Below are 15355 nucleotides of genomic sequence, written 5' to 3'. Positions count from 1 at the left end.
GAATTCCTGTTTTAAAGAGGACGTAGAATTTGCGGTACTTACTGAGGTAAGGATGCGTTATATTTTTCCTTCAGTGGAATCCAGAAAATTTCATCTTGTCATGTCCACTATTTCTAGTCCATACATAAGGGATGCGGGGATTTTTGCTCGGAATACCTCGAGCAATATAGAGAAGTGCCTTCTACCTGTCGCTTTGTAAAGAGAAACAAGGCTCTTCCCTTGAGCGAAAGCTTTCCTGCTATTGTTCTCAATATGTGCTATGTCACTTAGACTACTCGTGACAACCTTTCCAAGGAAAGGATAGGATTTGACTACTTCTAGTCTTTCACCCCCAGACCAGTGATAATTGTCATAATTGGATTTTTTCCTTCCCCGGAAACTCCTTATTTTACTTTTAGAAATATTTATTTTTAGAAAATGAGCCTCAGCATAGGTATTCAGGGCATGTAGGCGACCATTCAAACCTTTTGGGGTAAGGTCCAAAATTAAAATATCATCGGCATACATTAGGCATACTATTGGGGTTCCCCCTAAAACTGGGGCAATACCATTTTTGGATAATAATAAAGCCTGGGGGAGATCTTCTATGTATAAAGAGAACAGCAGAGGAGCCAATAAGCATCCTTGTTTAAGTCCATTAATCGTGGGAATAACCCTAGATAGTCCTCTGTCTCCTCCCATTAGTACGCTGCACCAAGTATCTGTATGTAGGGCAATACCTAATCTTAGTAGACTAGAGGGCATCCCTAAATCAAATAACTTACTCCACAACAAAGATCTATCCACCTTATCAAAGGCCGTAGAGAAGTCAATAAAAGCACCATATACATTTCCACCACGGACTTTGACGTATTTTTCTAACAGAATCTGGAGAGCCGTAAGATTGTCCAGGGTACCATGTTGTTTCCTGAAGCCAGTCTGCTCAAGTGGTAATATTTCTGTCGAAGATACCCAGTCATTTAGAGAATTAAGTAAACATTTAGCAAAAACCTTCCCAGTGGCGTCTAGGAGGGCAATTTGTCGGTAATTTTGAGGTAAATCTCTTGCCCCCTTTTTAAAAAGGGGAACCAGTAAACTCCCTTTCCAGGAATATGGAACAATGCCTTTGGTAAAGCAAAATCTAAAGACTGGCTATAAAATTTTTCCCCACAATGTACTATGAGATTTTAACACAGAAATGGGGACTTCGTCAGGACCAATGCACCAGATGTGCGCAGACCCTTAATTGCGGAAGCAATTTCCAATTCGGACGGAGGGCCATAAGGTAACGAATTCTCCTGAAGCTTATCTGGGTCAAACGTCACATCATTGCCACTATACAGATGCTGAATGAAATCAACCCAAGATTGCTCGCTAATGGATATCGGTAAGGGTCTAGATCTTTGTCCGCATCCTTCTCCGATTAAAGACCAGAATGTCTTGGCCTGCCCACTTCTGGATGCCTCACGGAGTTTAACCCATAGGGAATCTTATTTTTCTCGTTTTAATCTTGCCTTTATCCTATTTCTCCTTCTTCTTAAAAGAGTTACCCTTTTACTGCGTTCAGGGATAAAGGAGAGGTACTGATCCCTAACCAGTTTATTTATTTTTATATTTAAATAACGAAGGTCAGAGGGGATTTTAGTAGTTATTCTCCTAGGAGGAGGCTTTTTTGCTTTGGATTGTAGGGTATGTAAAAAGGAGGAAAAACACAGTAGTTCATTCCCTTCCCATAGGTGTAAGTTCTCTACTGTGTGTTCCAATATTTTATCCAAGCTTTTGATAGCCCCTGGGTGCCAATAACAGATCCCTTTTTTATATTAAGATTCATTAAGTCATCCCCGATATTCCATACATCCATTTGAGAGGATTTTACCTTTAATTTGACAGACAAAACGTTATGATCACTAAAATCTGTGATAAGTACAGCCAGATCCTTCAGAGAACTAAAAAAAGAACTATCTACTATCATGTAATCAAGGATCGAGCCACCATTCCTTGATTTATGAGTATAATGAGCAGGACTATCCGAAGGAAACCTTCCATTAATTATAATACAATCTACTTCGGATAAACTCTCCAGGATTAGTTTCCCTCTTTTATTAGTTTTAATGTTCTCTGGGAATATGGCTTTAGGTATCAGGAGAGATTCTTCCTTTAACTTATTCCTGAATAAATCCAGGGCACTATTGGATATTTTGCCATTTAAATCTCCTAATAATAAAATATGAGGGGGAGACATAGATTCCTGGAGATTCTGTATAAAAGAGCAAATCGTCTTTATACCAGCATTATAACATAAAGCTGGCGGTATGTAGGCATTTATTAGCACAAATGTGTTCTGAGGGGCATCAATAGCTAGATTCGTCAAAGTTATTGCCTGAAATAATTTATTTGAATCCTGGTAGAGGGAATAATTCCAATTAATTTTATTGGACAGTAGACAAGCTAGACCTCCCTTCGCGCGCCCTCTCGTTGAAGGGGTGGCACTAACTTCCAATACATAAAAATCTTTTACAGACGGGAATTTCCCCACCAACCAGGTTTCCTGCAAACAGATCACATCCGCCTCTATAGATTGCAAAAATAACAACTTTTCTGGGTTCTGTGATAGTCCAGCAATATTCCATGATAATATTTTTGAATCAACATTAAAAATGGGAATTCATCCTTGAAGTCGAACCAGATTTATTTGATAGAACAGCGGGTAGCCAACTCCACTCCAAATCGGCGTCCTTTACCATTGTTTGTTTTTTAGACTGGGGATTATTTATAATCACCTGTCGCTCATTTTTAAAAATACGTATTTTTAATTCCTCAGGCACTACGGACGATCCATCTAATGGACCGGAAATAATACCCTGAAATATTGTCGTTTTTTGGGGTTTTCGGTTTCTTATTTTAACTGGAAAGAAAGGTTCCACATCAATCCCCCTTATTTGAAGTTCCTCGGCCCATTGTAAGACATAATTTACCACCAATTTGGAGTAAAATTTTACCCGGAGGGTTCCTGTTGCATAGGGAATACCCATCATTTAGAACGGTCCGCTGGATGGTCTGAACGTAAAATCTTAGATCGGGCAGCACAATAGCCCCATTGTATGTGCCTCTCAGCAGAGTGCACAGTACAGTTTTGGTGTACCCATCCAGAGAAGGTGAGGTCTCAGCCGGCCACATTTTTCTGCGTTTGCTACTCATGTAGGGGAGCCTTGCTTAGACATCTGAGCCAACGTGTGCCCTCGTTTTCCGGATTGCTTATGTTTTATAAACTATTAGACACTGGGGGGATAACCTTTGATTTGCTCCTGTGCTGCCCGGGCCTAGCAGGGTTGGTCTCTCTAGGCCTTCCTAATGATGGGATGCTGTTCTTGGACAAGTCTTCTGCCACTATCTTCTGAGTGCTGTGTAGTGGGTCCACTCCTTCTAATTTCTGTGGTAACTTAGTTCTCCCCTGCCCGTCCAAATATTTCCACTGGACTTTTTCTTAGGATAGTTGTTGCTGACGTCAGTAAAGTTTACTTAGTCTTATTTCTTCCTACATTTTTTAAAGCACTTTCAGGAAAAGGGATTTAATAAATTAGAAAAGAATGGCCTCTGCACATGACACACACAGCATGGGCATGATTGCAGATATTACAGACTTAAGATTTTCAGCTGATCTACTCACACTAGAGTCTTTGATGTAGGTAATACAGTGAAATTATTTCAAATCTTTAAAATTTCAGTAGGAAATGACCTGCAGAATTGTGTATGGGTAAATTTGCGAACGAATGACGAGTACCAAAAAACAAATTTGAAAAAGATACAAATTCTATTTTGTGAAGAGAATGTTTAGAACTTATTCAAAATTACTAGCAGTTCTGTTCTTCAAAGAGATACTAGGAATAAATGGTAAAAACAGCTTTAATATAACTTATATTTGTACTGCGCACATTCAACCATGGGTTTTCGGAGCTGATGTTTATTGTTACCCAACTTACAGCCAGATTCATCAAACTAAAATCGTCTCGCAAAGGGCCAGATTCTGAGAATCTTGCCCTTTGTGAGCACTATTTTTGCATTTGGGATTCATCATCCCAAATGCAAAAATCGCAATTCCAGAAATCGCTAAATTGCGATTAATTGCATTTAAGGAATCTCAATTTGAGATTCCTTAAATGCAATTAATGAACCATTTTAAAATTGCGAATTCGCAATCTGGGGCCGCTATTTACCGCGAAGTCTAACTACGTGGTAAATAGCAAAAACTTTGAAAAATGCACTAAAGTGCATTTTTCAAAGTTTCATGTTGAGCACACACATGCGTAACATGAAACATGGCATGTGTGTGCGCAACATATGTGCACACATCAATTTCAGGGGTGCGACAGGGTGTCCTTTGGACATTCCTGCACCCTTGAAATCGCAATCTCAATTTGCGAATCGCTAATTGCGATTAGCAAATTGAGATGGTCTTCCCATTCATTCCTATGGGCCTCTAGGCCCATACGAATGAATGGGGAGATATTCCTTAATTGCGACTCGCTATTTTATAAGTGATTTCTTGATGAATAGCATTTTGCTATTCCTTAATAGCGAATCGTTTTTTTTCGCTATTAAGGAATCGCAACATGTGTTCTTGATGCATCTGGGCGATAGTGTTTTTCTGGTCGCAAAAGGATAAAAGGCTGTGCGGACCCACCGGGATTCGAATTGTGACCATGAGCTCAAGCACAGATTCCTGGAGTGGAGCCATTAGTCCACTAAGACACCGGATCCACCGGCTTTCTATTAGTTTTGTTTTAATGGCTATGACATTACAGTCCTAAAAAGTAGGCAAAGCACACAGCTCATACTTTCATGTTTATCCTACACCTACAGCATCGACCAATCAATATACAAAGTATCTTAAACATTGAGACCTTTGCAGATGAGATTATATTGGATATATATGCAAGGTGACTGTCCAGTCTGATACAGACTGAAAAAACCCTTTAACTCAAGAACAAACTTTTTTACTTTGTTACAACATTTCTTTTATTCCCTGTAGGTATGGTTTCCGAAAACCCCCGCACCTTGAACTAAAAGCTCGGCCAAAACTCGGCGAGAGATTAGTAACCTTTGTTCATGTTACTGACTGGATTGAGAAGAAACTGGATCAAGAGTTCCAGGTAAATCCCTTTTCAATGAGCTGTCTGGTATTAATGGTTTCAGCCTCACCCGGCAGGGATACAGCTATTCTGGTTCTAAAAGCACATTTATAAACCGTCTAATTCACCAACTGCCGCCGTGATTTAGCACGGTTCACTGCTCACCAGGCATGTGTGTACTTTTGAATCTTACTGATATGTGCCCCCAGTCCATTCTTTGCATTTATTACTGAGTGTTCAACCTTTAAATATCAAACCATTGCGACTTCTGTCTGTTCCGAATAGTTAAAATATGTGTGTTGTTGACATCTAAGAACTAATCTAAAACCCTATCCATTATCTGCAAAGCCACAACTGTATCCTTTTTAAAATGCAGCCCAAGCTTTATAGACTAAAATTCAGCTTGAATCTTCACATTCATGCCCAGTTTCCTGAGGTACTGTGGCACAATACAATAGGTCCGATTTTCTGGCCTTGAAAAATCCCCTCCGTTGTTTTGTTTCTTAGGTGGCGGTGGTCATCTCAGTCAGAATATTGTATAAGGCTAGTGTTATTTAACCTGTGGCTATTCGCAGTGGTAGCTGGTGACATTTGAAAGTGGTTGGGCGTAAAAGTTTGGTATGACTTTTATGCAGTGAGCGACACGTGCAAGTTTAATGGACAAACGTGGGTCTAGGCTGGATCCTCCTCCAGAGAAAAAAAAATGAAGAAAAGATTGTCAAATGGTGCATATAAAAGCAAATTATTTTAGTGATAAAGCAAGGCTTATAAAGCAGTGGGAACGTATAGTTTTGAATATTAAACACATTAAAAACTGCCCCATCTCTTGCTGTATTAACATGTTCAACAGATACTGTTATCTGCAAATTGTAGAACGCAACAACTTCAGCCTTTTAAAATGTGTGCTTGCTCAGTGGCTTGCACTGCATGCATCATCAACTTTGGAATGAAATACTCTAACCAGTCTTCGGGAAGAACCCACAGCTGCTTATTCCAGTAATATAGAAGTATGTGAAGACAGGTCTTTAAGTGGGATAAAAAATGTATTGACTCTCTAAAAGGTAACACGTAAAATAAATGTCTGTGATTCCCATAGTGTGCTAAACTGACTAGAGTTTTGGTTTCTCTCTGAGATGTAATTGCATCCAGATATATAATACAACAACTGAACTACACCTAAAACCTTCCAGTACGATTGGCTTTGTCAATGGTTGTTAGTTGTTTAACTTGAATAGGGCACGTTACATCGCATGCATTTACAATGCATGCCATTACAACACAGTCATTACAACGACAGCGATGTTAAATCTAATACCATTATAAGTCAAGTTGGAACAATGACTTGCTGTAGGGGGGTGCTGGATTTTGGAATAGTATAATTTAATATTCCGATTCCAGTCTGTGCAACAGTAGGGAAGGTGTTGGATTTTAAATGCAACACCTTCTGCCCCTTACAGCAAGTCGTTGTTTTCCGACTTGCGTTGTAATGGTATGCGATGTAAGAAATGCATTACTTACCTGTAACTGCAGTTATCCAGTATTGGTGTCTTTCATAGATTCACATGCCTGAATCATTCCCCGTCGTCGAGACGGGAGTCTCCGGTACATAGAAAAGTAATGTCCTATAGACATATATAGAGAGAAGTAGGCCTAAGGGCCTCCCCTTAGTAGCCTATCTATGTCCTTTTGTAAAAAGGACCAAACTCTAGAAGAGAGCCAATCAGCTAACACCTCCCTCTAGAACCTTCCTGTCAGGAGCCTCAGTCTCTCAGATTTTCGTACGCACCAAGCTAAGTAAGCGTAGCACTGATAGAGAGATAGGTGAGTCCTTCCAAGGGAGGGTTGCATGTGAATCTATGAAAGACACCAATACTGGATAACTGCAGTTACAGGTAAGTAACGCATTTCTTATCCAGTATTATGGGTGCCTTTCATAGATTCACATGCCTGAATCAGAGTAGCGAGCAATACCTTGTGCACATTCTGATGGAGCATCATACACAAGTCATTAGATAATACATATCATGCAACTATGAACCATCAATAGATATCAACAAGAAGCAGTAACAGAGAAATGTGCATACCAGAAAAGGATGGAGGGATGGAGGAAGGCTCACCTCACTGGAACAGATGGCGTAGCACTGCTTGTCCCACTGCTGCATCCTTCATCAGCTCTGCATCCAAGCAGTAGTGCCTTGTGAAGGTATGCGGCGATTTCCATGTTGCCGCCCTGCAGATGTCACTCCAGAAAATAGTGCCATAGAGGTCGACATGGCTCTTGTAGAGTGCGCCCTGATTTTAGAGTGTAATGGATGTCCGGCTCTGTCGTGGCAGAAGGCAATTGCCGAAGAGATCCATCCAGAGATGCTTTGTTTGGACAGTGGTAGACCCTTTCTAGGTCTACTGAAGGCTATGAAAAGTTGGTTGGATTTCCTGAAATGTTTGGTTTTATCAATGTAAAATTTTAGACATCTTTTCAAGTCCAATGAGTGCAGCGATCTCTCAGCTGCGGTGCTGGGATCTGGAAAGAATGATCTGAGAATCACTGGCTCATTTAAGTGGAAGTCCGACGGAACTTTAGGAATAAACCTAGAATTGGTCCTTAAAATTACTCTGTCATCCCTAAACTGCAGGAAGGGGTCTTGGATGGAAAGAGCCTGCAGTTCACTGACCCTCCTTGCTGATGTAAGCGCCTCGAGGAGAGCTGTCTTCCACAAAATGTATTTCAGTTCTGCCCTGTGAATGGGTTCAAAAGGGTGTTTCATTAATTTGTTAAGAACCACATTTAGATGCCATGTTGGAGGGACCATACGTAGTCGAGGAAAAGATCTATAGAGACCTTTAAGGAATTGTTTTATCAATCTACTAGACCAGAGAGAGGGCTTTCTTGGTGTCCTTTTAAATCGTGATATCGCCGCAAAATGTACCTTTATGGAGGAGTGGGCTAGGCCCGACTGCACCAGATGAAGCAAGTAGGGTAATATTTGTTCTGGAGAGGTAGCGAAGGGACGTAGCCCTTTGTCCGCACACCAGATGCAGAAGCGTTTCCATTTCAGGGAATAAGTCTTGTTAGTGCTGTCCGCTCGTGCCCTGGCTAGGATATCTTTACAATCCTGCGGAATGTTTATCTTGCTGAATTCTCGGTACTCAGGAGCCAAGCCAATAGCCTGAGAGATTATAGATCAGGATGTTGAATCTGCTTGTCGCTCATCGAGAGTAGAGATGGATGCTGACGTAGACGGGTTGGCGGCTGCAGTGAGAGGCGATGAAGGTCTGTGAACCAATGTTGCCTCGGCCAGAATGGGGCTATCAGAATTAAAGTGCAAGGCTCCGCTTTTATCTTTCTGAGGGTTCTGGGAATCATTGGAAATGGCGGAAATGCGTGCTCAAAGATGTTGCGCCATGCGATGGAAAATGCATTTCCGAGAGTCCCTGGCTGGGGATGCCAACTTGCGAAGCTTTGGCATTTGGCGTTCTCCCTGGTTGCAAATAGGTCGATTTGCGGCGTTCCCCACCTTGAGAAGATGTGAGCGGTGGTCGCCATGTCTAGCTCCCATTCGTGTGATGAAGACCTCTGTCTGCTTAGGGCGTCTGCGATGACATTGTCCTTGCCTGGGACATACTCCACCCTCAACGATACATTGTGGAGAATGAGCCAATTCCAGATCTTTTGCGATTTGCAAGAGAGTGTTTGCGAACGTGTCCCTCCCTGTTTGTTCAGGTAGTGCATCGTCGTAGTGTTGTCGGTCCTGACGAGCACTAGGGAGTTCTTGATCCTTGGCAAGAAGGCCTGCAAGGCTAGGAAGACTGCCCTCAGCTCCAGCAGGTTGATATGGAGCTGTGTCTCCTGTTCTGCTACCATCTGCCACTGATCCGCAATTCTTGCAGGACTGCTCCCAACCTTCCAGCGAGGCGTCCGTTGTAATGACATGGGGAGCTGCAGGAAGCAGGAACGACAACCCTTGTGAGAGGTTCTTGAGTGACCTCCACCACTGCAATGTCCTTACGATTTGGTTTGTGATCTTTATGCGGTCGTCGAACGATCCCATACATTGCGTCCACTGTTTGGACAGAGCCTCTTGGACAGGACGCATCCATAGTCGACAGTGCGGTATGAGCAGGATACACGAGGACATCATGCCCACGAGGGATTTGAAGGTCCAGAACGATAAAATCTTCTTCGAAGCCACCGATGCGGCTAGAGAGACAAGCTTGTGTTTTCTCTCCTGAGACGGGAAAGCCTTTGCAGCTTTTGTATCTAGTGTCGCCCCGAGGAAGGTAATGACTCGAGAGGGATGCAAGGTGGATTTTTCCCAATTGAGTGTAAGACCCAAGTGTTTGAAGAGATTGAGACAGGCGCTGGAGTATTTGGTTGCGCCTGACAAGGATGGTGCCTTCACCAGCCAGTCGTCCAAATACGGGAAGACTTGATGCCCGTGCTGTCTGAGGAATGCTGCCACCGGGGAAAGACATTTGGTGAAGATCCGGGGGCAGACTTGAGGCCAAAAGGGAGGACACAGAACTGATGGTGTTGGCCAGCCACTGCAAATCTTAGGAATTTCCTGTGACTCTTGTGGATTGGGACGTGAAAGTATGCGTCTTGCAGGTCCAAAGACGTCATGAAATCTCCTTCCTCCAGTAGGCCCAAGATTTCTTGAATCGTGACCATGCGGAACAATTGTTTCTTTAAGAATTTGTTGAGCGCCCTGAGGTCTAGAATGGGCCTCCATTTCTTTTCCTTCTTTTGAATGAGGAAAAAACAGGAGTAAAATCCTCTCCCCTTGTGAGCTGACGGTACTCGCTCTATTGCCCCTTTCCGAAGCATGATCGAGATTTCCTGAAGAAGATATCGCAGGTTCTTGTGAGGTAAAGGGCGAGGAGGGGTCGTTGGAGGGATAATTTCGAACTCTAGAGAATGTCCAAATTGAATTAACTGGAGGACCCACCTGTCCATTGTTATCCTCCTCCAGTTGTCGAGGAAATGGGTCAGTTTTCCTCCAATTTTCAAAGAAGGAGATGAGGGATGAACTGGCTGTAGTAATAGGTCATTGGCGTCTGCCAGTGGGCTTTCGTTGGGTTTTTCCTCTAAAGTTGGACTTTCCAAAGGAAGACTGCCTGTTCTGTTGTTGTTGTTGTTGGCGCGGCTGGTATTGCGACTTGCCGTGGCCATAAGAATATGAGGATCTATTTTGGTAATTGCCTCTGTAAGAGGATTGTCCTCTGCCTCTGTTCCCTTGACGAAAGGACTGGTTCTTAAATTGTAGCGTGCCAAGCGCTCTTGCTGTATCTGTGTCCTTTTTTATTGTTTGTAGCGCTTCATCAATCTTTGCGCCAAACAGTTGTTGTCCATCATATGGCATGTCCAGGATTTTAGACTGCACTTCCTGTCTGAAAGAGGTAGACTTGAGCCATCCCTGCCTTCGCAATACAGCTGCTCCTGCTAGTTGTCTGAAACCAGTCATTGCGACATCCAGAGCACAGTCTATTAATTCAGAGGCCGAAGACTGACCTTCTAGGAGTAGAGCTTGAACCTCCTCCTTCGTGTCGTCCGGCAGTTCAGACAGATACGGAGCAATGTCTGCCCATAATTGTCTATTATATCTTCCCAGCAGCGCCATAGAGTTTGCCACTTTTATTGTCATCGCCGATGTGGATGAGAATCGTTAACCGATGTTATCCAGTTTCCTGCCCTCCTTATCTGGCGGAGCTGTTACCGGTGAGGAGAGATTCCTTGAATTTTTCTGCGCCGCCTGTGTAACCACAGAGTCTGGTTGGGGGTGCCCTGTAAAACAGGCTGGTGCCGATGCTGGGGCCTTATATTTTTTGTCTAGTCCTGGAACCACCGTAGAAACTGAGGCTGGTGTCTGCATCAATTGAAGACCCTCTTTCCATATGTATTCAATGATGGGAAATGATTTGCTTGACTTCTCAAGTGGCTCTTTAAAATCCTAAAGGAAACAATCTGTTTCCTGAGACTCCATCGTTATGTGGAACCTTCTAGCTGCTCTCTCCATTATACAGTGGAACCCTCCTATGTCCGCCGGTGGCGAACCTGAAGTTGTCGGCTCCGACAACGCTGGAGAAGAAATTATATAATCATCTCCGTCATCATGGTTGGAAATGACATCTTGGATCGCCCCTTCTTCATGAGGTTCTTCATCATCATCAGATGATGGTGGATCCTGTACTTGCTCCCTTTCCTGATGAAGCACTAAAGGTAGTGGTCTGGACCGTGGAGACGCAGCTGCTCTCGCCGCTGGAGGAATCTGCCCATCCGCTGGAGCTGAGGACTCAGGAAAACGTTGTTTATAGTCCTCTATTAAGAATCTTAAATCAGACACAATAGACGCTGGCAGACACACCATTGGCGTAACCTGAGTCTGAACCTGTGCTTGAATATTATGCTCCTGGGTAATTTCAACATCATTGTCATCTTCATCCGTACTTTGGCATTTGACCACCAGATGAGATGGACTGGTAGCCTGCGTGCTATCCTCTTCATCCGACTCCTCGTCTTGTAGGAGACGTGCCGGTGGTAATCTTTGCACCCTACTTCGGGACGTCAGTTCAGGTGTAATTTCGATTGAAGGACTCGTCGACGATTGGATTCTAGACGATTTATCGTCTACGGAGCGTATGTCTTGTGTCTGTCTCTTCGACGGTGGAATCGTCGGAGACTGCTTCCATAGTGGCGTCGACGATGACTTTGTCAGCGGTGCTGCTGACGACGGTATACCTGTCGTTGATTTCGTTGTCGATGTTGACGTCGGCGATGACTTTGTCGACGATACTGTCGACGGTATTTTTCTCGTCGTCGATTCTTTCGTCGACTGTACACTCGTCGACGACGATCACTTCGTCGACGGTACAGTCGTCGACGACGATGATTTCGCCAACGGCACACTCGTCGACGATGAGGATTTTGTCGACGGCACAGGCGTCGACGACGACGGTCTCGTCGTCGACACTGACGACGACGCGGTCGTTGACGATGACGATTTTTTGATGACAATGATTGACGACAAAGGCTTACCCGCCGTCGATGAAGGTGTAGTTGTCGTCGATGACGAATACGCCGACGATGCTGACGTCGTCGATACTGTCTTCGTCGACGTCGAGACATAGACTTGAGAGACAGTCTTCCTTTGCGCAGATGAGATAGTCGATGATGTCGTCGTCGTCGACGGCACAGGCTTTCTGAAGGTATGAACCTCCTTCTCAGATACTGATGATCTGACCTCTGAAGACTTTTTTTCTGTCTTCTTTGGAGGAGCGTCTGTAGGGCTAGGGGAAGCCACCCTTGGCCTTTTTATAGACAGCTGTGAGGAGACCGAAGAGAATTCATCCTCCTCCGAAGACTCCAGACTGAGGCTCCTGACAGGAAGGTTCTAGAGGGCCCTTCCTGTCAGCTGTTAGCTGATTGGCTCTCTTCTAGAGTTTGGTCCTTTTTACAAAAGGACATAGATAGGCTACTAAGGGGAGGCCCTTAGGCCTACTTCTCTCTATATATGTCTATAGGACATTACTTTTCTATGTACCGGAGACTCCCGTCTCGACGACGGGGAATGATTCAGGCATGTGAATCTATGAAAGACACCCATAATACTGGATAACAACGCAGTCGTTGTAATGACCGCATTGTATCGCATGCATGGTAAACAATGTTTACCGTTTAACTTAAATGAGTAACAACAAGGATTTGTTATAAATCGATATCCAGACCCGGATATAGTTTGGAAAGACCTGGGACATAAATTGTAAATTGAAAATGCGCAGGGCCTTATGCTGTAACTATACAATAACAAGCATTGGCAAAGCCAATAGTTCTCACCTATGCAAGAGCTATTGGCTTTGCCAAGGTATCTTAGCTATGTTGTACACCAGCATGGCTGCCATTCATCATGGCTAAAAGTTAGTGGTGTAGAGGAGAGTGGCGTGGAGTGTCGTAGAGTGGAATGGTGAAAAGTGGAGAAGAGTGTAGTGGCATTGCATAGATTGTTGTGTATTGGGGTGGCATTGAGTGGAGTCACAGAGTGAAGTAGAGTGGACTGGTGGAGAGTACATTGGCATAGAGTGTTGTAGAGTATTGTGGCATAGAGTGCTGCGGCATACAATGCAGTGTCATATAATACAGTGGTGTACATTAGAGTGTTGCAGAGTAAAGTGCTATGATTTAGAGTGCAGTGGTGCAGGGTGGAGTAGTACACAGTGGAGTAGAATGGCATAGAGTACAGTGGCACTGAGTACAGTGACATAGAGTGGTGCAGAGTAGGGTGGTGTAGAATGGTGCAGAGTATAATATAGTGATGTAGAATGCAGTGGTATAGAGTAGGGTGCTGCAGAGTGCAGTGGCATAGAGTGGAGTGATGCAGAGTAGAGTGGCATAAAGTGCATTGGCATAGAATGCAGTAGGGCAGAGTAGAGTGGCATTTAGTGCAGCAGCGTAGAGTAGAGTGGCATAGAGTGTGGAGGCATAGACTACAGTGGCATAGAGTAGAGTGGTGCACAGTACAGTGGCATAGAGTGGTGTAGAGTAGAGTGGCTTAGAGTTTAGTGGTGCAGAGTAGAGTGCATTGGCGTAGAGTGGACTACTGTAGAGTGCATTGTCATAGAGTGTTGCAGAGTATAGGGATGAAGAGTGCAGTGGTGTAGAGTGCAGCGGCACAGAATTCAGTGGCGTACAATGCAGTGGCGTAGATCAGAGTGGAAAGTAAAGCTAATATTCCCTTCAGTCTCCTACCTTACTATACGTTACAAGCAGCACAATCCTTATCTCATTCACACCCATGTATACATCCAACTCCCACTGTTAATTATAGTGCCACGGACATATGAGTAATATAAGAGTATAATAAAAATATTGTTAAGCAAACACATCACTTAAAAACCAATATAGCGATCTTAAATATGAACAAAAATACTCAATTGGTCAGACCCCAATATTTGAAATCCGATAAATTATATTACGCGCAAATCCTAAAACAGATAAGCCGGCGAATGTCCTGTATCATGTTTAAAATAACATGGAAGAGACATTACAAAAATATTTATAAATAGAAAAAGAAGACAGAGGAAACACATAAGACAGTACACTTTGTCATCAATTTGTCAACTAATCTGTGTATATAATCACTACAGGCATATAATCAGTACAAAGTTCCCATCTTGCATGAATTAATGAATGACCAATTTGTGTAGCGTGAACATATACCCGAAGGCTTCAATGTGCTGTAATAGTTATACTATCTGGTAGGAGCAGTGAATTTTGGTAGGTCAGATTTACAAAGCAAAAAGCCAGGTCTTCAAGACCTTACGAAAAGGAAGATGTGGTTCTACACCGGAAATAGATGGAGGAAGAGTGTTCCATAGCTTGGCCGCTGCGACCGGCAAAGCTCTTCCTCCCCATCGTGACGTCCTATACCTAGGGACAACCAGCCGATTTTTATTGGCTGAACGCAGTTGTCTGGTAGGGACATATGAGTGAAAGATGCGCCTGATTCCTTCTGGTCCTGAGTTGTATAGTGCCTTATGCACATTAAACAAGGCTTTGCACAAAATTCTTTTGTCTGCTGAGAGCCAGTGCAATTTCTGATGGCCGCCAAAATTAAATGGTATTTTGGGACATCTAAGACCAGTCTTGTTGTTGCATTCTGCACAAGTTGTTGTTTATTGATGGAGGCCCTGTTTATATCTAAAAAAGGACATTGCAATAATCCATCTTTGATAGAATCAATGATACAGCAGCTTGCTTCTTTGCGGCAAGAGAAAGAAATGGAAATATGTTTCTGAGGGTTCTTATGATCCAAAAGCAAGAGGACACAGTCTTATTAACCTGGAAATTGAAAGATAGACTGGTGTCAACCTTTTCACCCAGATTCCTTGCTGATTCAACAGGAAAGGGACATGATCCCAATGTTTCTGGCCACCATGAGTGGGCCTATTCTGGGCGATGATTACCAAACATCAAAGCCTCAGTTTTGTCGCTGTTTAATTGAAGGTAGTTGTCTCTCATACAAAATGCCACCGACATTGTACCGTTTTTTAAAGTTGGCGGCTGAGGGCTCTATATCTTCTATGATAGACACAATTAATTGTGTCTCATCTGCATAGGATATTACCTCCAGCTCGAAGGATCTAACCAGTTTTCCCAATGGAGAGACATGTATATTAAGGAGGGTGGGGCTCAAGGAGGACCCCTGTGGGATTCCACAACAATTGAGGATTGGATCTAAGTAAAATTGGTTCAT

At 43.3% G+C, this 15355-nt stretch overlaps 1 protein-coding gene across 4 annotated transcripts in view; it reads left to right on the top strand.

The window, feature by feature from the left end:
* The window catches only part of TEX2 (testis expressed 2), a 716722-nt gene that overhangs the window by 690291 nt on the left and 11076 nt on the right, over positions 1-15355 (top strand). For all 4 annotated transcript variants that reach the window (XM_086930910.1, XM_086930912.1, XM_086930911.1 and 1 more), the window contains exon 11: positions 5009-5129. In XM_086930910.1, coding sequence (XP_086787036.1) covers positions 5009-5129 — 121 coding nt within the window. The remainder of the gene's footprint in view (positions 1-5008; positions 5130-15355) is intronic.

The sequence above is a fragment of the Lissotriton vulgaris genome, chromosome 7, assembly GCF_964263255.1.
Source record: "Lissotriton vulgaris chromosome 7, aLisVul1.2, whole genome shotgun sequence".
Lineage (NCBI taxonomy): Eukaryota > Metazoa > Chordata > Amphibia > Caudata > Salamandridae > Lissotriton > Lissotriton vulgaris.
The sequence above is the reverse complement of the archived record's forward strand: the minus strand, read 5'-3'. Positions and strand labels throughout refer to the sequence as shown.